Here is a 20,184-nt window from a genome sequence, read left to right on the forward strand (position 1 = left end):
TAATATAATACCTTAAATACGTTCTAATATATTCTTCTTTGAATTGATCAATTTTATTGATAACTACTTATAAAACCTTATTTTTTATATCCTCTTTATAATTTTTAATATATTACTGTTGCATAAATAAAGCAAAAGCTTCAAACATGCTTATAAAATTAGGATCTAAATACATACCTTGTCCTCCATTTGTAGCATATATGCAAAAATGTAAATTGTTTTACTTAAATAATAAAAGAAGCATGTTTCCTTGGAAATTAATGTAACCTTGGTACTATAGTAAGATTATAAACATGGCACACACTAGTTACAATTTCAAAGATGCAACAATGAGTTACTATGGCTATTCCACTATATAAAAATGTATTTCTGACCATCACAACCCAAGAGCATACAACATAATGGAAAAAATTACACTTGGCATAATACTTCTTTCCTTTATCCATTATAATATTCTACCCTATCTCATAAACTATATCTAAGATTTTGAAAAGTCTAGTCCCAAATTGATTCCATTCAAACCAACCACATCAACTCATTAGTTTTACATCAATAGTGTTACATTTGCCTTCTCATCACAAGATAACTTTAAAATAGTCTCATATTACATTCTTTGTTAGTTTTCAAAATCCTCAACTGCAAGCTTCTACGTTAACATTACAAGGACTTGAAGCCATAGAAAAATTGGAGGTACAGTGAGTACATTGGACTAACCCGAAGTTTCACATACTTAAAGTTAAGCAGGTTTCCTTTTAAGAGCTTACACTAAAGAAATACATTGGTTTAACATTTGGATTGCTACTAGGCACTAACCTCCGAAGGAAACAAACTACTTGGAAGGTAACCTACATGCTGCAATTTTGACACATAAGCATCGGAGTATTTGAATGATTGCAAAATTAAAAGAGGCTAATGAAAGCTAACACCAAGTATCATATTCATCAAATCACCAATCAACACCGAAAAGGTGCGAAACCGATGCTGTGACCCACTCCATCCATTGACTACGGTTTTCCCAAAGTCATCGGGGAGAAGACACTTGTGCCAACATGGGAATTACGCGAAGATCACCCATAAAATTCTAAACAAAGTTGAGTCTAATCGGATATCACACCGAATGTCTGATTCGCGGGGTGGAATAATAAGGTTTGTCAAAGGAATTCAAACCTCTACTTTTGGACATCAAAAGCCAATGAAAGAGAAACCAGATCTCATAAACCTAAATTGATATAAAGTGCCAAACTGAAATTTTTTGTTCTTTTAAAAATGTACAAAAAATTGACTACAGAAACAAATTCATCTTGAAAAAGACCAACAAAAAAGATACTCTAATACTAAAAGATTAAACGCAGCCCATTATTCCACAAGACAACAGTGATGAGAAGAAAACAAGTATCCACTATTATACATGCAAGTTGGAAAAGGGAACGATGCAAACAACTCGAAAAATGAATCTAAAAGCCTCCACGTTAACGTCAAATTTTTTAAAATCTACAAGGAAGAGAGGAGCTGTACAGAAATGAACACAAGATTGAACATGCACCTGACATCCTACCACATCTAATACACCAAAGAGCATCAATTGCTGTGCAGCGATCTACAAAACTGAACTCTGCTGGGCTTCCAGAGGCAACCACGAAATAGAGCGCAACGGTGTACGTTCCATCAATGTCGCTCCAACAGCTGCCGGCAGAATTGATCCATCCTGCCAGGCACAACATATCCATCTCTGACCGAGAATGTGGGCGCCGCCGTTACTGTCAACATACGCAAGCTGAATGAACAATTTTCAACGACATTACAAAAACACAAAATTAACATCCAGTAAAAGAACTCATAATAAAAAGAACAAAACCGGACATACAGATAGCTCGCAAAAAAAGACTAATTTTAAAAAAAACACATACCATAAAATAACTAAAAAGAGAAAGCGTCCCCTCAGCTAGAAACTGGGACGACAGCGCGATGAGTTCCAATGGTGCCAATCTCGCTTGGAGCCACTGAACCCCAAATAAGTATCAAAACAAAGGCGCTTAATGACTGAAAAAACGAAAATCTAACAGGAAAAATGTTCAAAGAGGCCGGCAGAAAACCGAAGTGAGTGTACGATTATACGGAGACATCGATCATCTCCTCTTTGCAGTTCCGTTCCTCGAAACAGAATGCTCAACGTGCTTCAAACGCATCAACGGGCAAACAGTTGGCCCTTCCTCCACTGGACGGGAGAACTGTGAATGCCGACCAACTGGAACTACGTATCCACCTAAAGAGCTCTGATGCTAGAGCAAGAGACCAATCAAGAACAAGAGCACAGAACGGGACGGGAGAGGACGGGAGGAGGGGAGGAATGCGTCACTTCTTGCACACAACTTTGACATCTCGTGCTAAACACGACACACGCGGAGAGAGAGAAAGCAGTTGCCATCTACACGGTCAAAACCCTTACACCAATTTACAGGTTGAATCAGCCTTCAAGTTAATCCCCAACACAGCTCCGTCCATGCTTGGCCCTGCTTCTCGCCTGCTTGCCACCAATTCCCACGCCACTTCCACATGCTTCACCAAACCCGACCAGCTGTCCGTAGCTTGCCACACATCCACCACGTTCCACGACCAAGTCTATCTTTCACTTCCAAAAATCTCCTCTAACTCTTGCTCACACTCTCCGCCTGAGTTGAGCCGCTCCCGCTTCCCGAGCCTCCCACTCCACCTCCCCCCTCGCCCACCGTTGGCGGGCTCGCCGTCGCTGCCTCCGAATTCCCCCGACCCACTCGATGATGACCCCCACTGCTCCCATCCTCCCCGTAACCTCCCCCCTCCACCGCATCCTGCCGCTCCACAGGAACCTCTGAATATCCCGAAGGCGCCAGGTTCATCGGGGATGACCCCACTGGATACGGTGCCACCGGCAAATCCGTCAGCGACCCCGCCGACGGACTGTAAGTCAAGCTCCCTCCCAGCGGGTGATCGAATTTGCACGTCGGTCCAAACTTGCATATACCGTACCGACTGTAGAACGAGCACGGAGGATTCCCCTGCAACCATCGCCCAACGCACCCCACCCCACCTGTCAGCTCGTCCACCATCCCCCCAACAATCCACATCCCGCACCAACCCATGCACTCATCGTACCCCCACCCTTTCCCCACATCATCCCGCCCGTCCACGCATTATACTTACAGGCCGCAAAGGAAGACCCATGGGGCTCAAATGGCACGTCGGTGACGGAGTGGCGCGATCCTTCGGGTGATGATATCTGCAAGTCGACCCGAACTTGCAGTCCCCGGTCTTCATGTAGTACTGGCACTCCGGTTGCCCGGGTCTCTCAGGGAACACAGTCTCCTGCCCACCCACCGCCTGCGTCGCCTGATGAGCGGGAAGTCCCACTGCTGATGACCCTTGCATGTAAGGACCGTAACCCGACACGTGCTCTCCCTGCGGCGCTCCTCCGAAGACGTACCCCTGCTGGTGCCCTTCCGCCGGCCCGACTGGTCCCTGCTTCATGCAACGTCACGCTCACCCATGTCACAACATCGCAAACCACTGCCACACTTCCCACTTCATCCACCAACTCCTACATCCTCAACCATCCCCAATTCACCCACACCTCCCCTGCTCCCGGTCACTCAACCTCCTCCGATCATGCACGCAATCCGACACTGCAATCTCATCGCCTCTCACTCCACCATCCTCCGCTCTGCATACCCTCCATTCTGCTCATTCACCTTCACACCTCCCACGGACATCGCATCACATGCTCCACTGCCCTTACTACCACCGCCTCCATTCTTCTGGATCTCCTCCTCGCTCTCACTTTCACCACACCATGCCCGTCCTCGCACCGCCTCCCTCTCTCCTCCCCCACCTCCAACCACCAACCCGACGCGCAACCACTACGCTCTACCCACATTCGCACACCGACTGGACTACCAACACCCCCTACACAACCAAGTCCACTCCATGCTTCGCATTGCCCGACACACTTACTTGGTAGTTCCACCCCGCCATCGACATGATTCCTTGCTGCAACGGCATCATTGTGCCGTAACTCGAAGGCGCTTGCATTCTAGGCAGAGGGAACGGTGATCTCGTCAACGGCCACGACGGCACGCCTCCCGGTGGGTAATGTTGAGGCGCTGGAGAAGACGGACCTCCACCGCTTCCGAACGGCAGTGGCACCATTCCTCCCACCGTCGCCGGCTGAGGGTGATGGAACTTACAGGTCACCCCGTACTTGCAAGATCCCGTGCGCATGTAGTACGCGCATTCCTTCTCCTCCTGCACATCACCACCGCACTCTTACTCCCGCTGACCACTCCCCCGCTCCCACAATCCTCCCACACCCTTCGCAACCCTCGCACACACACACACACACACACACACAACTTCCCAAATCATGAGGCAACGACACCCGACCCTGCACAACGGAGCCACCCGGCAACAATAACTCATCATCCGATTCCGCCCTACCCACCAGTCTCAGCGGAAGACCTAGCACGTTCAAATGTACGCGCCCTGTGGATCCCGCCTTCTCCCTCGGATGATGGTACTTGCACGTGGCTCCAAATTTGCAAGTCCCCGTCTTCAAATAATACTGCACACTCACGCCACACACCCCACCCCTGCCCTCAGCACCACCGCTGCTAGTTCCCAACTCCCACCACCCCGGACACCACACCCACTCCTGCATATCACTCGCCCGACGACCTATCCCAATCACCACCCCTCAAACCGCACTCCACGACCCAGCCCGACCACTGCCTGCCAAACATTCATGCCCACCTTCACCGCCTGCACAAGCTCATCCACGCCATCCACCCACAATACCATACCAGTCACAAGCCCATCAATCCCCACTCCTACGTTCGCGTCGTCTTTCCCCTTACCTGACACTCTGGATGCCCCACCCTTTCGGGATACTCGCCCTTGCCCCGCGTCGCTGCGGCAGCCTGCATCACCACACACACATACACACACAAATCGTCAGCTTCCCACACTCCACGCCCCCGCCAAGCTCCACCCACCAACCACCCCAACTGAATTGCGTTTCTGCGCCTCTCCCTGTCCCCGTCCTCCGCCCTCACATCTCAATCCTCGCAATGCCAACGCTAATTGCAAACTCCACCACACCCCCACGCAACCGTACACCCCACACTCAACATGCACTAGAAAGCGCACCAGTTTGCGGTTCGGAGGATGATTGTAACGGCAAGTCATCCCGAACCCACACAACCCTGTGCGCATGTAGTACACACAATCGGGCTCACCCGGCCGTTCGGGGTACGGCCCCTGACCTCCATCCACGCCCTCCTGCCCCTGCATCGCCATCGCCCACCCTGCTTCTGCAAAGTCCGCACCACACACGCCCACACACACCTCCACTCAGCTTCCCACATACAATTCATCCCCACAGCCCTAGTCTTTCACCTCCCCACACCACTCTGCGTCATTCCCTGCCCAGATGTGCGCACGGAGCCTGCTGTATCCTGCGCCACATCCAGGCGTCTCCACCAACCCATGTGTCCTGGGACGCACAATACTAACAAATCCAACGACCTGCTCCCAACACCTCGCCATAGCCATCGCGCCATCAGCTACCCTGCTCCCGGGCTCACCCAACACGGACACCCACAGTCAACCCCGCATTGCCCAGGGACGCTCTACACCCTCGCGTCACGCAATCGGATCGACCGCGGCACTCTACCAAGCATCGGCCCCTACCGAGTCGTGGGCCGGCAGCGACGAGGGGACTGTCGATCCAATTGCAACCCCCCCCCTATCGACGTGTCACAACGACCGCATCTGAAACTCGGAGCTGTAGTTCCCGCACCCAAACACCCACTTCACCACCCCACAAGTTCCAACCCCTCCACGTTCCGTAATCGCCACTCAACACTCCTCCCCGCCGCACAATTTCCACAATCAACCAGACCAACATTCATCGCACGCCACCCGGTCCGAATCCTAAGTTCCCCCACATCCGACAAACACATACCGACCCCCCACATGCACAATCGACATCCCTCCCGATGGCAATTGGCCACTGCCGATCCAATCGCACACCTCAAGACCACACCACACCACCCAGATCGTACCACAGCGCCAATTTCACACCCAACACCCACTGTGCAACCCCTCTGACAAGCTCAACTCGGGCTGTGACCTCTCTACTTGCCATCCTACCACCCCACGCCCCAAATCGGACCAAATCGCTCATCGTTACTACCTCCAGAAGAATGTGACGCCCCGACCGCGTCTAGCACGCTGATACTGCTGCCGCTGCCGCCCTCGGGGGGCGAACGCTGCGCCCCGCCAGCATGCTGAGAGTGCCCGCCCCAATCGTCGTAGAGCTGAAGACCGGAGCCGGGCGCGATGTCAGAGGCGGAGGGTGCCTCAAGGCCTGCTGCAAAGGAGGAAGGCGCCCCTTTGGCTGGCGCGAAGAATTCCATCTACCATGCCCCGCACAGGGATGGCTCGATGCCAACCCGACACACTCCCCCTCGCTCTGCGGCGCAGGCGCCAACAATCGGCGACGCGCAGCGCAGCTGATGAGATTGGGGGAGTCGGAAACGAAGGCAGCAGAGAGGGAGGGGGGAGGAGGCGATGGAGAGTGAGGGGAGAGGTGTGGAGGGGGAGCGATGCGGAGCTGGAGGTGCTGCTGCTTGGTGGTGGTGCGAATGCTGCTGCGATGATGACGACGATGCTGATGGCGATGAATCTGCTGGAATGGGGAAGAGGAGGAAGGAGAGAAAGAAGGAAGGCAGGCAGGCAGAGGAAGGGGTCCAGCAATGCAATGCAACGCAGAGAGTGAGGGAAGGGAAGGGTAGGTGGGAGAGCGAGAGTGAGGGCTGGGCAGGGGCGAGTGAGACGTGAGGGGGCTCGTTCTCCCTCTCGCTCGCCCTCTTGGGAGGCACAAGACTCGTTGATGTGGAGTTGGCTGCCACTAGTCTAGTCTACATAGCAAGCTGGCCATTGGCTGGTCGTCTTGCTTTGTGCGTTTCCAGTGGTGGACGCTGTGGTCATCGGTCCTCGAGCGACGAGTCTCCTTCCATCCATCCCTCCCTCTCTTCCCCCACCCGTCCCCTACCCGTCCTCCTGCCGCCGCACCCTGTGCCCACCCTGCACAGGGAGTGCCTCAGTGGGGTCGTGGCCGCTGGGCGCGGGTACCATCCAGATGGTGCCGCTGCCGTCATCACGCATCCTGGGAATGAATGAGTCGTCAGTTGGGGGAGCGAGAGTGGCATGGTGTATTCTGAGCTTCGATGGGTTAGTGTCAGAGCGTTTGTATGGTCCACAGCTTCCTCGTCCTCCTCCTGCTCCCCCTCCTCCTCCTACTAAGGCCAGGTGCTGAGCACCCCTTTACAGCTTCCAGGTCCGCTTGCTATTGGCCCCAGCCTCTTTGCTTCCCCTCTTGGCCCCCTATCAATGGGCTTCTACATCCATGTCCAATCCGGTCCTCCTTCTAAGATCCTCGATCCAACAATGAATTGCTCTGCATGAAGATTCACCGATGAATTCCTCGAAAAGAAGAAAAGTATAAAATGAAGTTTCGAATCCTTGAAGAAAAACATTCCGAGTGCAATTGAAGTCTTGATTTGTGTTGTGATTTGTGAAAGTGATGTCGAAATGAGGTTTGCTGCATTTCCTTGAGTCTTCATTGTTAACTATGTTTATTTAAAATCATAGACAGTGAAACAGTGATTATGGTTATTTTATTTTTTGACAGTATTTGATTAGTATCTCACTGTTTGTTAAAATATAGTAGATATTGACATTATATATATATATATATATATATATATGTCTACACACACACACACACAAACAGATACAGTGGTGTTGATAGATATGTGAACGATTTGTTTCAATCAAGTTTTAGAAATTAAATTGAGTGTTGATTGGATGTGGATTGAAAAGTAGAGTTAGAAAATATATCGAGTTATTCCATAGATTGATTTCGTCTCAAATTCTGTCATGATGTCAATTCTAGATCGTTACAAAAATACATGTCTCTGTTTACATCTATTATTGTTTTATATTCACATACACAGAAATATTCATATGGATTTATATAAAGTTTCTGTTAATTTTTTTGTTTGAAGTGGAGAAATATTGTTCATGTATGAATTATTGTGTATTTTAGTCTTTAAAATCAACCATGAAAATATCGTCCTTTGTAAAGTTATGAGTGTATTGTTGTACACAAATGTATGTATCATAAAGTTGTCTATTCAATTGAAATCAAATTTGTTGAATTGCATCTAACTAATTGTTGATATTATACTTTTTTTGTGTGTCAACTTTAAATCAGGTTTTCCATTATTTTAATAACTCCTGTGATTTTTCTGATTCCTTTCTGCAGTCCACATCCAATAATTCAATCCCAATATTATTTTTCATTTTCCACTTCCTATCAGTCTTTATTGATTTCTTTAATTTTGTTGATTTTTTTTTCATATTTTGGATTTTTCTATACTTTTTTAATAACGAAAATCAAAATAATGCATCATATACATACTTTTAAGTAATGGTTTATATATACATTTATATATATATATGGATATATATATATATATATGCCCATGAAGACGTGTGCGCCTTTCGGAGGACTAAGCTTTAAGAAGAATGCGAGGACATTCTAACTGCAGCTGCGTTGTGAGAAAAGCCATAAGGGGATTCTGAGTGGCGGCAAAGCCCTCGTAGGTGCTGCGCCACCTTCACGGGCTCGTTGGCCGCAACGCCGGCGTCACGATCATGGCCACGCTTCAGATTCGTATCGACCTGCTCAAGTGGACGAGGTGCCGCACGACGCTCTCTCGAGTCCACGGGGAGTTGGGAATATCACAGGAATGGCCACAAGGCTGAGACCACAGTGATGAACGCACACGGGCAGCTTTGACGCTGAAGGTGAATCTGAAAGTGTAGAGGTGAGAGAGCTGGTGGGCGGACGCGTCGAATGGAGCAGCTCACGGCCGAGGTCGATAAGAACGTGCTAGTCGTCAACTCAAAACCTCACGCAATCTCTGTCTCAATGCAGAGCACCAGAAATGTAGTGACATGTGCTCAGTGTTAGTACGTGAGTAGCGTTGATGTGTATTTATGCAGGTGGCGTGGGTGGGCATTGCAGGAATATCATCTGTAATGACGGAGTGGAATGAGAGCCCCAGGATGCGCAGCGTGCTTCATCAACGTTTTGATCCAGTTGCGCGATTTGCATGGTATAGTGTTGGAGTACTAGGAGCTTTCATGTACATGACGATAATTAAGCCGGACATGGTTGTTGAATGGTGCTCGAGTATGTTGGCAGTACAGGTTACATAAGTTTGTTGACAGAAATTGTCTTCACACATTGGCTACTTTGTCCTCAGATCGAAAGGAGAGTTGTATTATATTGAAAGGTAAGTGAATACTGCAAGTGTCAGTCATTAATCCACCTAGAAAGTGACATCGGGGTTGCAAGATGTATGGTTGTTTATAACAAATCATCTCCAAATTGGTCACGACAACTGATAAAGGCGTATCCCTCCAACTTTCATGCAGTTGTGGACATGCGCACTCTGCAATGGCGAAGTCGCTCTCCCATGCTGATCCAAAAAGCCTTGTTATGATGATTTTACTGGCAATCATGCTTGACAAAACTACCTATATGTTTGCTGTCCACAAATCGACGTATTTACATAGCTCATTTAAGCAATCTCGTCTCAGTGCGTAATGGGTTTGCGGTGAGCACATTGTTCACCGCAAATGTGAAAGACATTTGTGGCTTGCTTAAGATCTGAAAACAGCGAGCACGGAGGTAAGAGGCAGATTGAAAATGCATAATCATTGGGATAAGGATTTATTTTGTCCACCCGTTTCTAAGCATGTTCAGCACACATGAACTGGCTGCCACACTTCAAAAATGGCAGTCATACCTCAAAAAATACTGTCAGCATTTAGCCTCGGGCCAAGCTCAAGCCAGAAGTACACGATGACTAAGCACGTCGTATCCACCTAAATACCATCCTACATACATTTAAACAAAGTCTAAACCTTGCAGGACCAAGGTAATGTTGACAAATCTCTTTTAGGCTTGGGAAGAGCTCTGCTGATCCCTGGATCATTGTCAGCAGATTGCCTCCGAACGGATCGCTCAAGTGAGCAGCCAAGTTCTGGACTGGCCAGGCATGTAAGCCTGGACGAAGAACCCCAGCATGGAGAACATAGCCAGCCTACCGTTCGTGATCTCCTTCACCTTCAACAAGACGAACTATTCGGGATCATTGGCAAGACCCAGAGGGTCGAACGCTCCTCCTGGGTATAGTCGGTCAAGATCCTGCACGTCACATGATTGCGAAAGCAGTTTAGCACTCCGAATAATGACCACCGAAACATCAGGAACCATCGGTTAGAGACGCATTTCACGGAGATGAAGCATGCAGTAGCTATAACATTGAGCGCTTCCCGATCCCAATGGAGACTTATTAGTCGACCTGTAGAATTCGGCTCCTCTAACCAATATCACCTCGGCAATCACTGCGGCTGCCAGATTGATGGGAATAGTAGCTCCGAAATATTTGATAGAGTCACCTTCCAGCAGCAAACCTCCAGTCTGTGCAAATGACACAAGAGTCACCGACACAACAAACCGTAAAAATGTGGAAAAATAAACCTTCTTTAAAATCATCAGCAATGGACTCTAAATACGATGACAAATTCACGGACACGCCGATCAACCGTTTCAGTGAACAAGACTAATCCTCATGTTGCACAAACACATATCCTCAGAGAGTATTGCACTAGGTGAAGAACCTTCCGCCACACAGCTTCAGGCCCACAAACAGCGCCGAATTTGTTGAACGCCTCGGGGAGAACGAATCCAGCGGCTCCCGGCATAGCCCACCGGGCGTGGATCAATTCATAGGCTTGGTATGTGCGGTGATTGCAAATTATTGGTACTGACTTTAGTCTCAAAAAATGCTCATCCACTACAATGTACTCACTATCGTTCGATCAAGAGAATTATAAGAGAGTTATAAGAATTATAAGATTCCCTAACAATATCTTACTTGTCGAAGTCCTCCGACTTCATGGACAGACCAAGAGGGTAGCACCCATAGCTGCACCATCACAGAAACACTGTCTCGTCAGAACACTCCTTCACAAGGAAACAACCAGTTCGTTACAACTTATAGAGGTAAAATCTTGATGACCTGAAGATTTTGAATGAAAGTCAGGGCAACTACAACCGAGAATTACTTACTCTCCAGGGACCTCCCCAGTCAAATACTCGGGGATCTCGTTCTTAGCCAAGAGACCCTCGAGCAAGTAGATGGTCCTGTCGGGACCTGCATGACTCAATGTTAAGTGCAACATATCCATAGTCAACACAAGTCGCATTGTTCGTAAGGCTGCGTTACGAGCCACAGCCGTAGCCAAATATGATCGGTACTAGACTCAGGCATTATTCAAGTAAGAAAGACGCACAATTGCACCAGAATTCGACCAATCCTTGTGCTAGGCACCCACGTCCGCTAGCTCCAACCCTGCATTGTAACGTCCTCATACCACGCAGATTCCATACACAAGTTAACCCGACCTAGACACTGAAAACTTAACTTACCACTTTGCCAACTCCTCGTTGCTGGTTCTTCGACGTCCTGCTTGCCGAAGTTGAGCAGAGACACTGCGCGCTTGGCACCCGGCTTCTGACCTACCACCTCGCTCCTGCTAGCCAGTACGTGCTGGCCCAAAAACTAAACCTTCGCTGCTGCCATAGCTGCCATCGCTCCTCACAAAGTGGATACCGAATCTAAGCTTGCAGCAGGCCAATAACTAATACGGGGACAAAATTATTGTGGATACACAAGGAGTAGATACTGCGGACATTATGAAGAAAAATATGGGAAGAGAGGCGGGCTTGGGTGACTGGGAGCTAGGCTAATCGCATTTGGTTGAGCACACGAACCTCTAACGGCGATTAAGATTTTGCTCTCCTGCCCACAATAGATTTTGTGACTCTAAGGGCGATTACTCTCCTTCAGGAATGCGATTAAATATAGAGAAGCATCAGCTCAACACAGTGAAAGCGCAGCAGCTCCTAATTTTATAGCATTTGATGACAGGGATGATTGCAGCACTTATTTCGGTGAACGTTTCGTTGAGGGTGTTATAGTATTACAGTGGATTGAGATTCAATGCGGTTCTATCAAGACCATTTTCAGTGTAATGGTATGGGCAAGATAGTCATGAAGGATACACTTTGACGGGTTCTGTAACGATTTCATACTGCCTGGACTGTGAAATTGCTCCCAAATGCTTAGAGCTGCTAGGGTTCAAAATTTTAAACATATAAATCAATGTCACTAGGATTTCCAACATCGCATCTCAGAACATGGTCCAAGCAAGCAGCTTATCCAAGTAACGTTCTAAAAACTCGCCACTGCAAGTTATGACCACCTTCAATATCATTATTTTGTGCTTTCTATCTATCAATTCGGAATGCTCAACATACAGTCCCAACGTAATGAGGCCAGATATTTTTCAAAGATGTACAAAGAAAGTGATTTCAGACTCAAAATAACACACAGCACTGGTCACTTTTGTTCGACCAGCTGTGAGAACTCAGTTTTCATAAACAATACGAAAGTTCAGCTAATGGGGTAAGGCAAATTACCAACTCGGTAAACTCCTGGAAACCTTCGATTTCCACACATGTACAATACGGACCTGCCAATTACAACTAAACTAGACGACTACACGCATAAACGTTGAAAGGTATCCAGTAGTACTGGTTTTCAGTGTCACAAGTTCGACTAATAATGAACCGTGGAAATATTTCAGAGTATAATAGAGTGTTGATGCAGAGAAGTTCCCAAAGGTAAGATTGATTTCAGCTCTGTACAAAACACAAGTATGAGAATGCGCGCAAGCCATTAATATATCAGTCTGCCAGGCCACCTAGCCTCTATATCTCCATCCTTAACCTCGTTGAATAGTTGAGAAGGCCTGACTTGTAGCTAGACCTGAACCAAAACCAACAACTTTGTGCACTTACAGCAGGGTCCGAACCCATTCAAATGAGGACTATTTGAAATAATGATGCAAGGCAACTACAATGGGGTAGCGGAACCAGTTTATTCCCCACCATTGAACACGGCTACATAATCCAACGTTGATGAACCCCTTCTTACGCGCTGCACAATGTGATTTTTCACGTCACAAAATGCAAAACTCTTGGTTTCAGGGATGCAAAGTTTTGATACATCAATAATACAGAATCATCGTTCTTGCGGCGCCTAACTCATAATTGATTTCAGCGACAGCTATCTGCGCATATGCAGATAATCACACAAAGCTCACCTTTTTGCACATGTCAACACTCTCTACTTCCCACCGCTCTTTGACTAGGCACAGGGCCTCTTTCTCACCATCATCATAGCAGACCTGCCACCCACAATCTGATGAGCATATCGATTGACCAAAACAAGTCTGAACTGATCCTAATAATGACAACGTCAAAGAAAGACGTCGCTTCATGAACAGTGTTGTACCTGATGCTTCCCAGAACTTCCATCAAAACTCAAAACCTCCCCATGGTAAAACCTGCTCTCAAGAACACTATATCAAATAGGAAACATTCGCTTGATACTTCGACCACATATCACGTTTGTTTAAAACAAGAACATGGTAAAACCAAGAGAGGATGCAAAATCTCGTATTTTTACGTAGGTGGCGATCACGTTTCAGTCATCACTTCCACATCATCACAAGATCGAATGATAATTCAATGGAAATTGGATGGAGAGCCGTGGCGTCGAATGAGAAGGGTAGGTTTAAACACTGTAGGGTTTCCCAACCATAAGCAAAATATTCTTGGAACCTCCAATGTACCGAAAGAGGACAAAGAAAGAGAAAACGTATTGGTTACATGTATCAATCATAAAGATATAAGACTGACTTCAAAAATTCGTTACAAGTCGCAAATGCATTGTAAAACTGCAAATTGAGGAGGTTCTTACTTCTGATCAAGCGGCCACCAAATTTTAATGCGGAGACCCACTAACTTCACCCCTCCCAACTGGTCATATCGAGGGGTTGGTGTCCCTAGAAAGGCCACCCAATTACGTACCACATTGCAATAATGTTTCAAAAATGTTCCAAAGCATACCCCCAGTTCCTGACCTCAGGTCCCGGTCGCCATCATTTAATAATAAGAATAATAATTATTATTACTGCTATTACTGCTAACAAAATAATATTGATAGGCTTAAAATTAAAACGCATGACCGAGCATCTCACCTGCATCTCCGCTGGTATCATTGCTTGCGGATCTCCTTTGATAATGCCTGTGCTGAAGCTGTCACGCACAAATAATGTGAATGGATTCAGACCTCAGAAACTGAAAAAGGATTACTAAAATCCACTCAAAAACACACGCATTAGGAAGTTCAGTAGGACACTTACGGGCGCATGTTTCAGACTAAAGTTCCCACACAAGTTTGACTTTTTCAGGGTTTGGGGGAGGGCACAATTAATATGAGCAATGTCTTCACTGGCCTTTTGCTGTTTCATTGGTTTTCCAAGCTGACCTCGGCATTCTGGGGCTCCACAGTGACAGTGTTGATTTTTTGAGCCGAACTGAATAAACCTGAATAGGGAATTTGGGTCAAAACTAGTGAATAAGAAATCTCATGTTGTTCAGTGAGTTCACAATTATTAAGGACAGTGGCTGCATGAAACAAGTCAATAGGAAGGAGGAAACGCACTGATAGTCATAAGTCACAAAGTCGCCACGTTTAATATCAGTGATTGCAAACACCCCAATCCGAGTCTCACCATCAATATCCCTGCATTCACTCAATTTGCAATTATATCACAAATCAAAATCATAGAAGATTAACGGATCACCTTCCTAAGTGCAAGTGTGCTGACAGTTTAATTCGATCCGAGTCTGCGAGTGAACATGTTGCAAGCTACTATACAAGAGCTTACCATTTCTGCAGCTCACTGTTGGGCTGGCAGCTATGATTAATGAATCGAGACAAGTTGCCCTTGAAAGTCGCATCTATAACCATTTCACGGCTAATTTCGCACATGTAAAAATTCATCTCGCCCTGTTTCTTCATTGCCCATAGCCTTTCCTCACATGTTTGATCGTCAATGACTGCGATTGAAATAAACGGCAGCACTGGATTAGGATAACAAAAGCAATCCGTGGAATCCCCTTTCAGGTATACGAGCACTTAAATTCAAGGTGCCTCCTAAGAAGTTAATACAGGTGAATCGCTCATTCCATTAGTGCCCACAGTAGTGATCGAATGAGAAATAACGAAAGAAAAGTATTTGATAGTGCAGAACAGCATACTTGTATTGTAAGAAAATAAATTTAGTATATCAAATGTGTAGATGTGTTGGATAAGGCAGAGCTAAGAATAGATTTTGCACCTTCCCCCACATACTCGACGAGGAACGAGCCTGCCTTGATGTCTTCATCTGCTACTAACCCCCATCCACATCTCTCTGTCTGCATTGGGAACATCTTCAGTTTACACCCTTGTCATCATGCTTCTCATTTAACAGGTATAACGAAACACTCCTGATTACCTTGCCTATTCCTACTTAATGACGTGACCCTTCGACCCCATATTACTCAAAGAGCAACCATGACATTTTGCAAAGCACCAACTGCTGTCCTTAGCCAACTACCACGAAAGAGCTGGAACCAGATTTCCTGAAGGCAACATTCGTCAAAAAACTGAAATATTGTCCACACTTTCAGGGAGCGGTTCCACAATCAACGTCTCAAAAGTGAACTGAATCGAATATAGGCTCATTCGTCATGGGTAAATGCAATGTTTTGATTATTCAAGTGACACACTAAAGAATTCAAAAAAGCGTTCAAGGTTGTAAGACTTCACCTTTACGGCTTTCATTTTACTTCCAGGGAGCTTCTGAAATGGAAGGTTGGTGCAGGAATCACCGCAACCACAATTGCTTGAGCAGGTCATAAAGAGCATCCTAACATGATTCGCGCAGCAAAAATTAGGGGCATGGGCAGGAGGCGACGGGCTCAATACGAAGCGTAATCTCTTGAGCAAACACGGGATGCATGATAATACAGCTAGGCAGAATAGAGAGAGCCATTGGCTCAAAATGCTAGTGGAAACTAAATCCACACAGCAGACTCTACAAGGAACAAGAAAGTAGAGAAGAATAACTGGACAACTCACCCACAAAGGCAGTCTTTTGAGCAGGTCTCACTGGATCCCACTGTGGGCTTGCACAAACATTCCATCTTCTCATCTTGTTGCCACCGCTTTGATTTTTTAACTAGGTAAATGTCTAACTTGAAGTTAAGTGAACACGAAATACCTTTCAAGTCCAACTTGAAAACCAATGAAAAGAAAGATCGAGTTCTTCACTCAATAAGAGGATACTGCGCCTGATGTGGCAATAGGAGGGAGGTTTATTCGGCATGCAGCGCACGGCATCAAAAATAGCACGGGGAAGTTGGAAATCGATTGCAGTATTGGGCAATGGTAATCTCTCCAGAGAAATCTTGGGATCACTGATTGGCTGTGCGTCCTACAAACGCAACTCGCGACTTAGTACTAAAGAATGTCCAAATCCACTGAGTATCAAACCGACACAGGAAATATCTCAACGCTATGACCTGCCACCAAAAACGAAGACGTGGTCTCTGTGACTAACGCTGGTTCCGAACAATTACTTCCCGTGTAAAATCAAACAGCTAAGTAGGAACTAAAATAAGCCAGGTTTGAATTCATGTGTAGATTATAATATTTTGACATATCAATATGTGCACAAATTATCAGATTCGTCACAGGTTGTGACAGAGAGACGATAAGCTCCAGGAAGTTTGCTAACAGAAAGAGGAAGAAAACCATAAGAAAACAGAAGTAGAACGTATCTAACCATTCAAAACTATTGATCGAAAGCAAAGTCTAAAACAAGTACCGACAATATTACACTGCGACAAAATGAACCAGAAAACCAGGACATCATTTCTCAGGTTAACATGTAATCACTCAACACAAGAGCAGACAATAGGTTCAGCGACGAAATGGGCCTACAATATTTAAGAAATTGTTCCCAAACAATGGTTTCTGAACAACTCACAAAGGCACACTCACGCGCACTTACCTTGTATTCATGCTTCCATTCATCATCATGCTTCCAGCACAGCAAATATCCGGGAATATCTTCTAGCAAATTGGTGCCTTCTGGTGAGCACGATTCATGATAAGCGACAGGGCAGTATAAACATCGGTGCAGCTTTGCATTCTTCTGACATTTACGGCAAGCGTCGCAATGATGTCGGGGGCACACCATAGCACCGTTATCGGTTTTCTTCGGAGGAATGCGAACCCATCCTTTCGAACAATCCTTGTGATAATACTTTCCACAATTCCTGTGAGCACATTTTACAAGATCCACCTCCAAAGAACCAAAGGCCTTGCACTTGAAGCAACGCACCTGCCAAGTGAGCCAGACAAAAGTTAAAGCTGAGACGTGCAATCTTGTGAAAATTAAGAGAATAACAAATTAATTACAAGGAGAAATGTGAAATTTCCACATACATTATGTACAAGTACATTCAAATAATATTTAGAAAATTAAAATTAGTGATTCGAACATCGTCTGGATTGAGTGAGGAAAGTCGACACCAATAAAAGTAGTCCACTTAGCTATAAAATAAATCACAAAAATCCAGACCCACACCAAATCTACTCGAAAGCGCATTATCTTTTGAGTGTATGCCAAGTTGTGGACAGACTTCCATTGGGAGTAACGAGGACAAAGAACATTTTCAGGTGAATTTCACAGTCTTTTCAATTTTTACACAGTTCTAGTGATGTCATCTGATGATGCAGAGGCCAATTAGGTCGGTTTCTTGCACCCGTGACAAGGGAGGGACTCACAACCTTTGCCATACGATGACCCGATCCCAAAATTGTCTGCAATATGGGTAGATATGTGTTGGTTTGTGTTCTCATTAATTCGATTAAAACTACTTATCGGTCGGGATTTGAAAAATGTAGATTGGGAAAGTCCATCCACGCTACAACTAGAGCCAACAATGACTTCTCATTCACCAGTATCACAATTCTTGTTTACAACTTATTCGTAAAACTTTTGGACGAAGGTAGACATCTCAGAAAACATCTCTCTCCAAAGAAACCTTGAGAATGTCATCCTTTACTTATGCTCAGAGAAATGCGCTGCATTTGAGGTCCTGCCAATTTCTCTCATAATGCTCATCCGTTGGCTTTAGGGTATGACAAGGAAGAGAACAAACGAAAATGGAGATTGACAAGAGGAGGATGTACCTTGTTTTCTGCGCAGCTTGAACACAACCAGGGTTCAACATCTGGGCATTTATCAAGCCCAAGACAAGAGAGGTGAAAACCACTACGACACCTCTCACAGCAAAGCAGCTCCCCAAAGTCGCTGCACACATCGCATATGAACGCAAATCCATCGTCATCCCTCTTTCCCTTCTTTCGGCCATCCTCCTTGGGCATATCCTTCACAGGAATCTTCGCGCTCTTGGGTCTTCCCATCCTCCCAAATACTGTCCTACATATCAGATTCTCTAAACGTCAACACATGCGCTGTCCTCACCCTTACGGACATTGTGAAAATATGTACATTAAGAAACCAGAATCTGGAGGCTTCAATTGAAACAAGGCTAAATGTTTATGCGCACCGACAGCTCTCGGGCGATCCTCCTCCAGTCACATTGGGCTTATAACGCAAGACTTCTTCTCCAAGCAACCATTTTCGTTACTCCATGCTGACCGAGTATAACACACAAACTTGAAACCCTGATACTATAAGTATATGAGCGGACGCTTGAGTGAAAGAAACTCATCACTATGGATTCCAAGGTACTCTTCATGCTCCAGCCGTTGATCTCGGAACTCAGAGCTGCAATGATGTTACCAATTACTCCTTCGAGTCCACAGATGAGGCGCGAACTCCATGCTGAAAAATTCAACCTGGCCTTCCAAGAGCAAAGCGTCGAAACACAGCGCCATTCCAGCGACGAATTCTCGACGGATACGAGAAGAAAAAAAAGTTCTATACATATATATATATATATATATATAGCCTCACCTCTTACGCGCTCCAGTGAAGTTTACACTCCCACTATCTCCTTAGAGAGAGCTTCCCAATCCACTAACTCACAAACGCCATTCACAAGGCAACGCCAGAACCGGCGCTAACCAACAAACAAAACACCATCCAACTTTTCTCGCAAAACGACGGGTCGAAGAGAAACTATCCAAAAACCGAAATCCAGCAGCGACTCCTCCTCTTCTCCGCGCTGCAAACAACCACAACACACTACATTGAAACAGCCCGATCGCAGCAAGCGACCCTCCCGCCAGAAACGCAGAGCGAGAGCAGGTCAGCTGAGAAAAATGACAAAACTCGCCGAAGAATTAGACGAACACAGCTACAAGAGTTCAGCGCGTGAGGCGAAAACGATCACGGAGAGGGGAAGCATCGACGTCGGCAGCGCCAAATCAATCGCAGGGAGAGAGCATCGCGTCAAGCGAGGAGAGTTTTGAAGCGCGCGAGGGGCGCCAACTTTGGAATCGGCGACTCAGACGTTTAACTTGGAGCATAAGGAGATGCCGAAACGAAGTGTTCACACCGCACTTCGACTTCCTCCGCCTTCCATCTACGTGGCACCTCTCCCTACCATACGGCGTACTCGCCCAACTTTCTTCGTCTACGCTTGTGTATTATATATCGTATGTGAATTCGTATATATATATATATATATGTGTGTGTGTGTGTGTGTGTGACTACTGATTTGTATTTAGTGTGTGTTCTGAGCAACAGTCTCCCGTCTCTGTTGACTATGATTTCGTATAGAACGTGTCTGTGATATTTAAACATGAACGAAGCATTTTTTTAATTTTTCAAGAATATATATATATATATATATATATATGCTTATATATACATGTATATACTTGTATATTTCAACATTTAAAAAAATGTTATTCTGTTGTAGATGGTTTGGGTATGTAATAGAATTGAAAGCTTTATTTTTCTTCTTCTTTTTCCTGTTTGTTTTTTTTGTTTTTTCTTTTTTGTAACACTGTTAATTGTTCTTTTCAAATAATTTCACTGTTTTTGAAATCTTTCTCTGCCAAGGGAAAAATC

The 20,184-nt window shown here is 45.9% G+C and overlaps 3 protein-coding genes across 17 annotated transcripts; all 3 read right to left on the reverse strand.

Annotated features, from left to right (window-relative positions):
* Positions 1 to 1,449: 1,449 nt before the first annotated feature.
* Positions 1,450 to 6,449, reverse strand: LOC112281296 (zinc finger CCCH domain-containing protein ZFN-like). Of its 6 annotated transcripts, none has more exons than XM_090250121.1 (8): positions 6,227 to 6,449; positions 5,179 to 5,342; positions 4,887 to 4,949; positions 4,475 to 4,594; positions 3,988 to 4,278; positions 3,181 to 3,495; positions 2,447 to 3,035; positions 1,450 to 1,757 (listed from the first exon to the last, which is right to left on the reverse strand). In XM_090250121.1, the coding sequence occupies exons 1-7, from the start codon at positions 6,447 to 6,449 to the stop codon at positions 2,646 to 2,648; spliced, it is 1,566 nt and encodes a 521-aa protein (XP_090106247.1). In that variant the 3' UTR covers positions 1,450 to 1,757; positions 2,447 to 2,645. The 6 variants fall into 6 exon arrangements, with proteins under 6 accessions (XP_090106247.1, XP_090106250.1, XP_090106249.1 ...); XM_090250124.1 differs by having other exon boundaries at positions 1,450 to 1,774; XM_090250123.1 differs by having other exon boundaries at positions 1,908 to 3,035.
* Positions 6,450 to 9,808: 3,359 nt separating this feature from the next.
* Positions 9,809 to 11,997, reverse strand: LOC112281787 (chlorophyll a-b binding protein CP26, chloroplastic). Its single transcript, XM_024518676.3, is given in 6 exon segments — positions 9,809 to 10,162; positions 10,165 to 10,315; positions 10,505 to 10,591; positions 10,792 to 11,099; positions 11,243 to 11,327; positions 11,603 to 11,997. Coding segments are annotated over 4 exon segments (510 nt in total). The 5' UTR covers positions 10,876 to 11,099; positions 11,243 to 11,327; positions 11,603 to 11,997; the 3' UTR covers positions 9,809 to 9,974.
* Positions 11,998 to 12,545: 548 nt separating this feature from the next.
* On the reverse strand, positions 12,546 to 19,600 carry LOC112281786 (histone-lysine N-methyltransferase ASHH3). 10 transcript variants are annotated; one of them, XM_090250127.1, is made up of 17 exons: positions 19,123 to 19,534; positions 18,713 to 18,933; positions 18,333 to 18,577; positions 17,146 to 17,478; positions 16,419 to 16,566; positions 16,212 to 16,323; positions 15,900 to 15,999; positions 15,427 to 15,505; positions 14,974 to 15,145; positions 14,748 to 14,828; positions 14,446 to 14,629; positions 14,281 to 14,338; positions 14,001 to 14,085; positions 13,533 to 13,584; positions 13,342 to 13,425; positions 13,127 to 13,175; positions 12,546 to 12,877 (listed from the first exon to the last, which is right to left on the reverse strand). In XM_090250127.1, the coding sequence occupies exons 3-17, from the start codon at positions 18,564 to 18,566 to the stop codon at positions 12,819 to 12,821; spliced, it is 1,830 nt and encodes a 609-aa protein (XP_090106253.1). In that variant the 5' UTR covers positions 18,567 to 18,577; positions 18,713 to 18,933; positions 19,123 to 19,534; the 3' UTR covers positions 12,546 to 12,818. The 10 variants fall into 10 exon arrangements, 6 of the variants coding, with proteins under 6 accessions (XP_090106253.1, XP_024374436.1, XP_024374435.1 ...); XM_024518668.3 differs by having other exon boundaries at positions 18,333 to 18,582; positions 18,713 to 19,600; XM_024518667.3 differs by having other exon boundaries at positions 18,713 to 19,564.
* Positions 19,601 to 20,184: the final 584 nt, after the last annotated feature.

Source organism: Physcomitrium patens, chromosome 4 (assembly GCF_059467195.1).
Source record: "Physcomitrium patens ecotype Gransden chromosome 4, ASM5946719v1, whole genome shotgun sequence".
NCBI lineage: Eukaryota > Viridiplantae > Streptophyta > Bryopsida > Funariales > Funariaceae > Physcomitrium > Physcomitrium patens.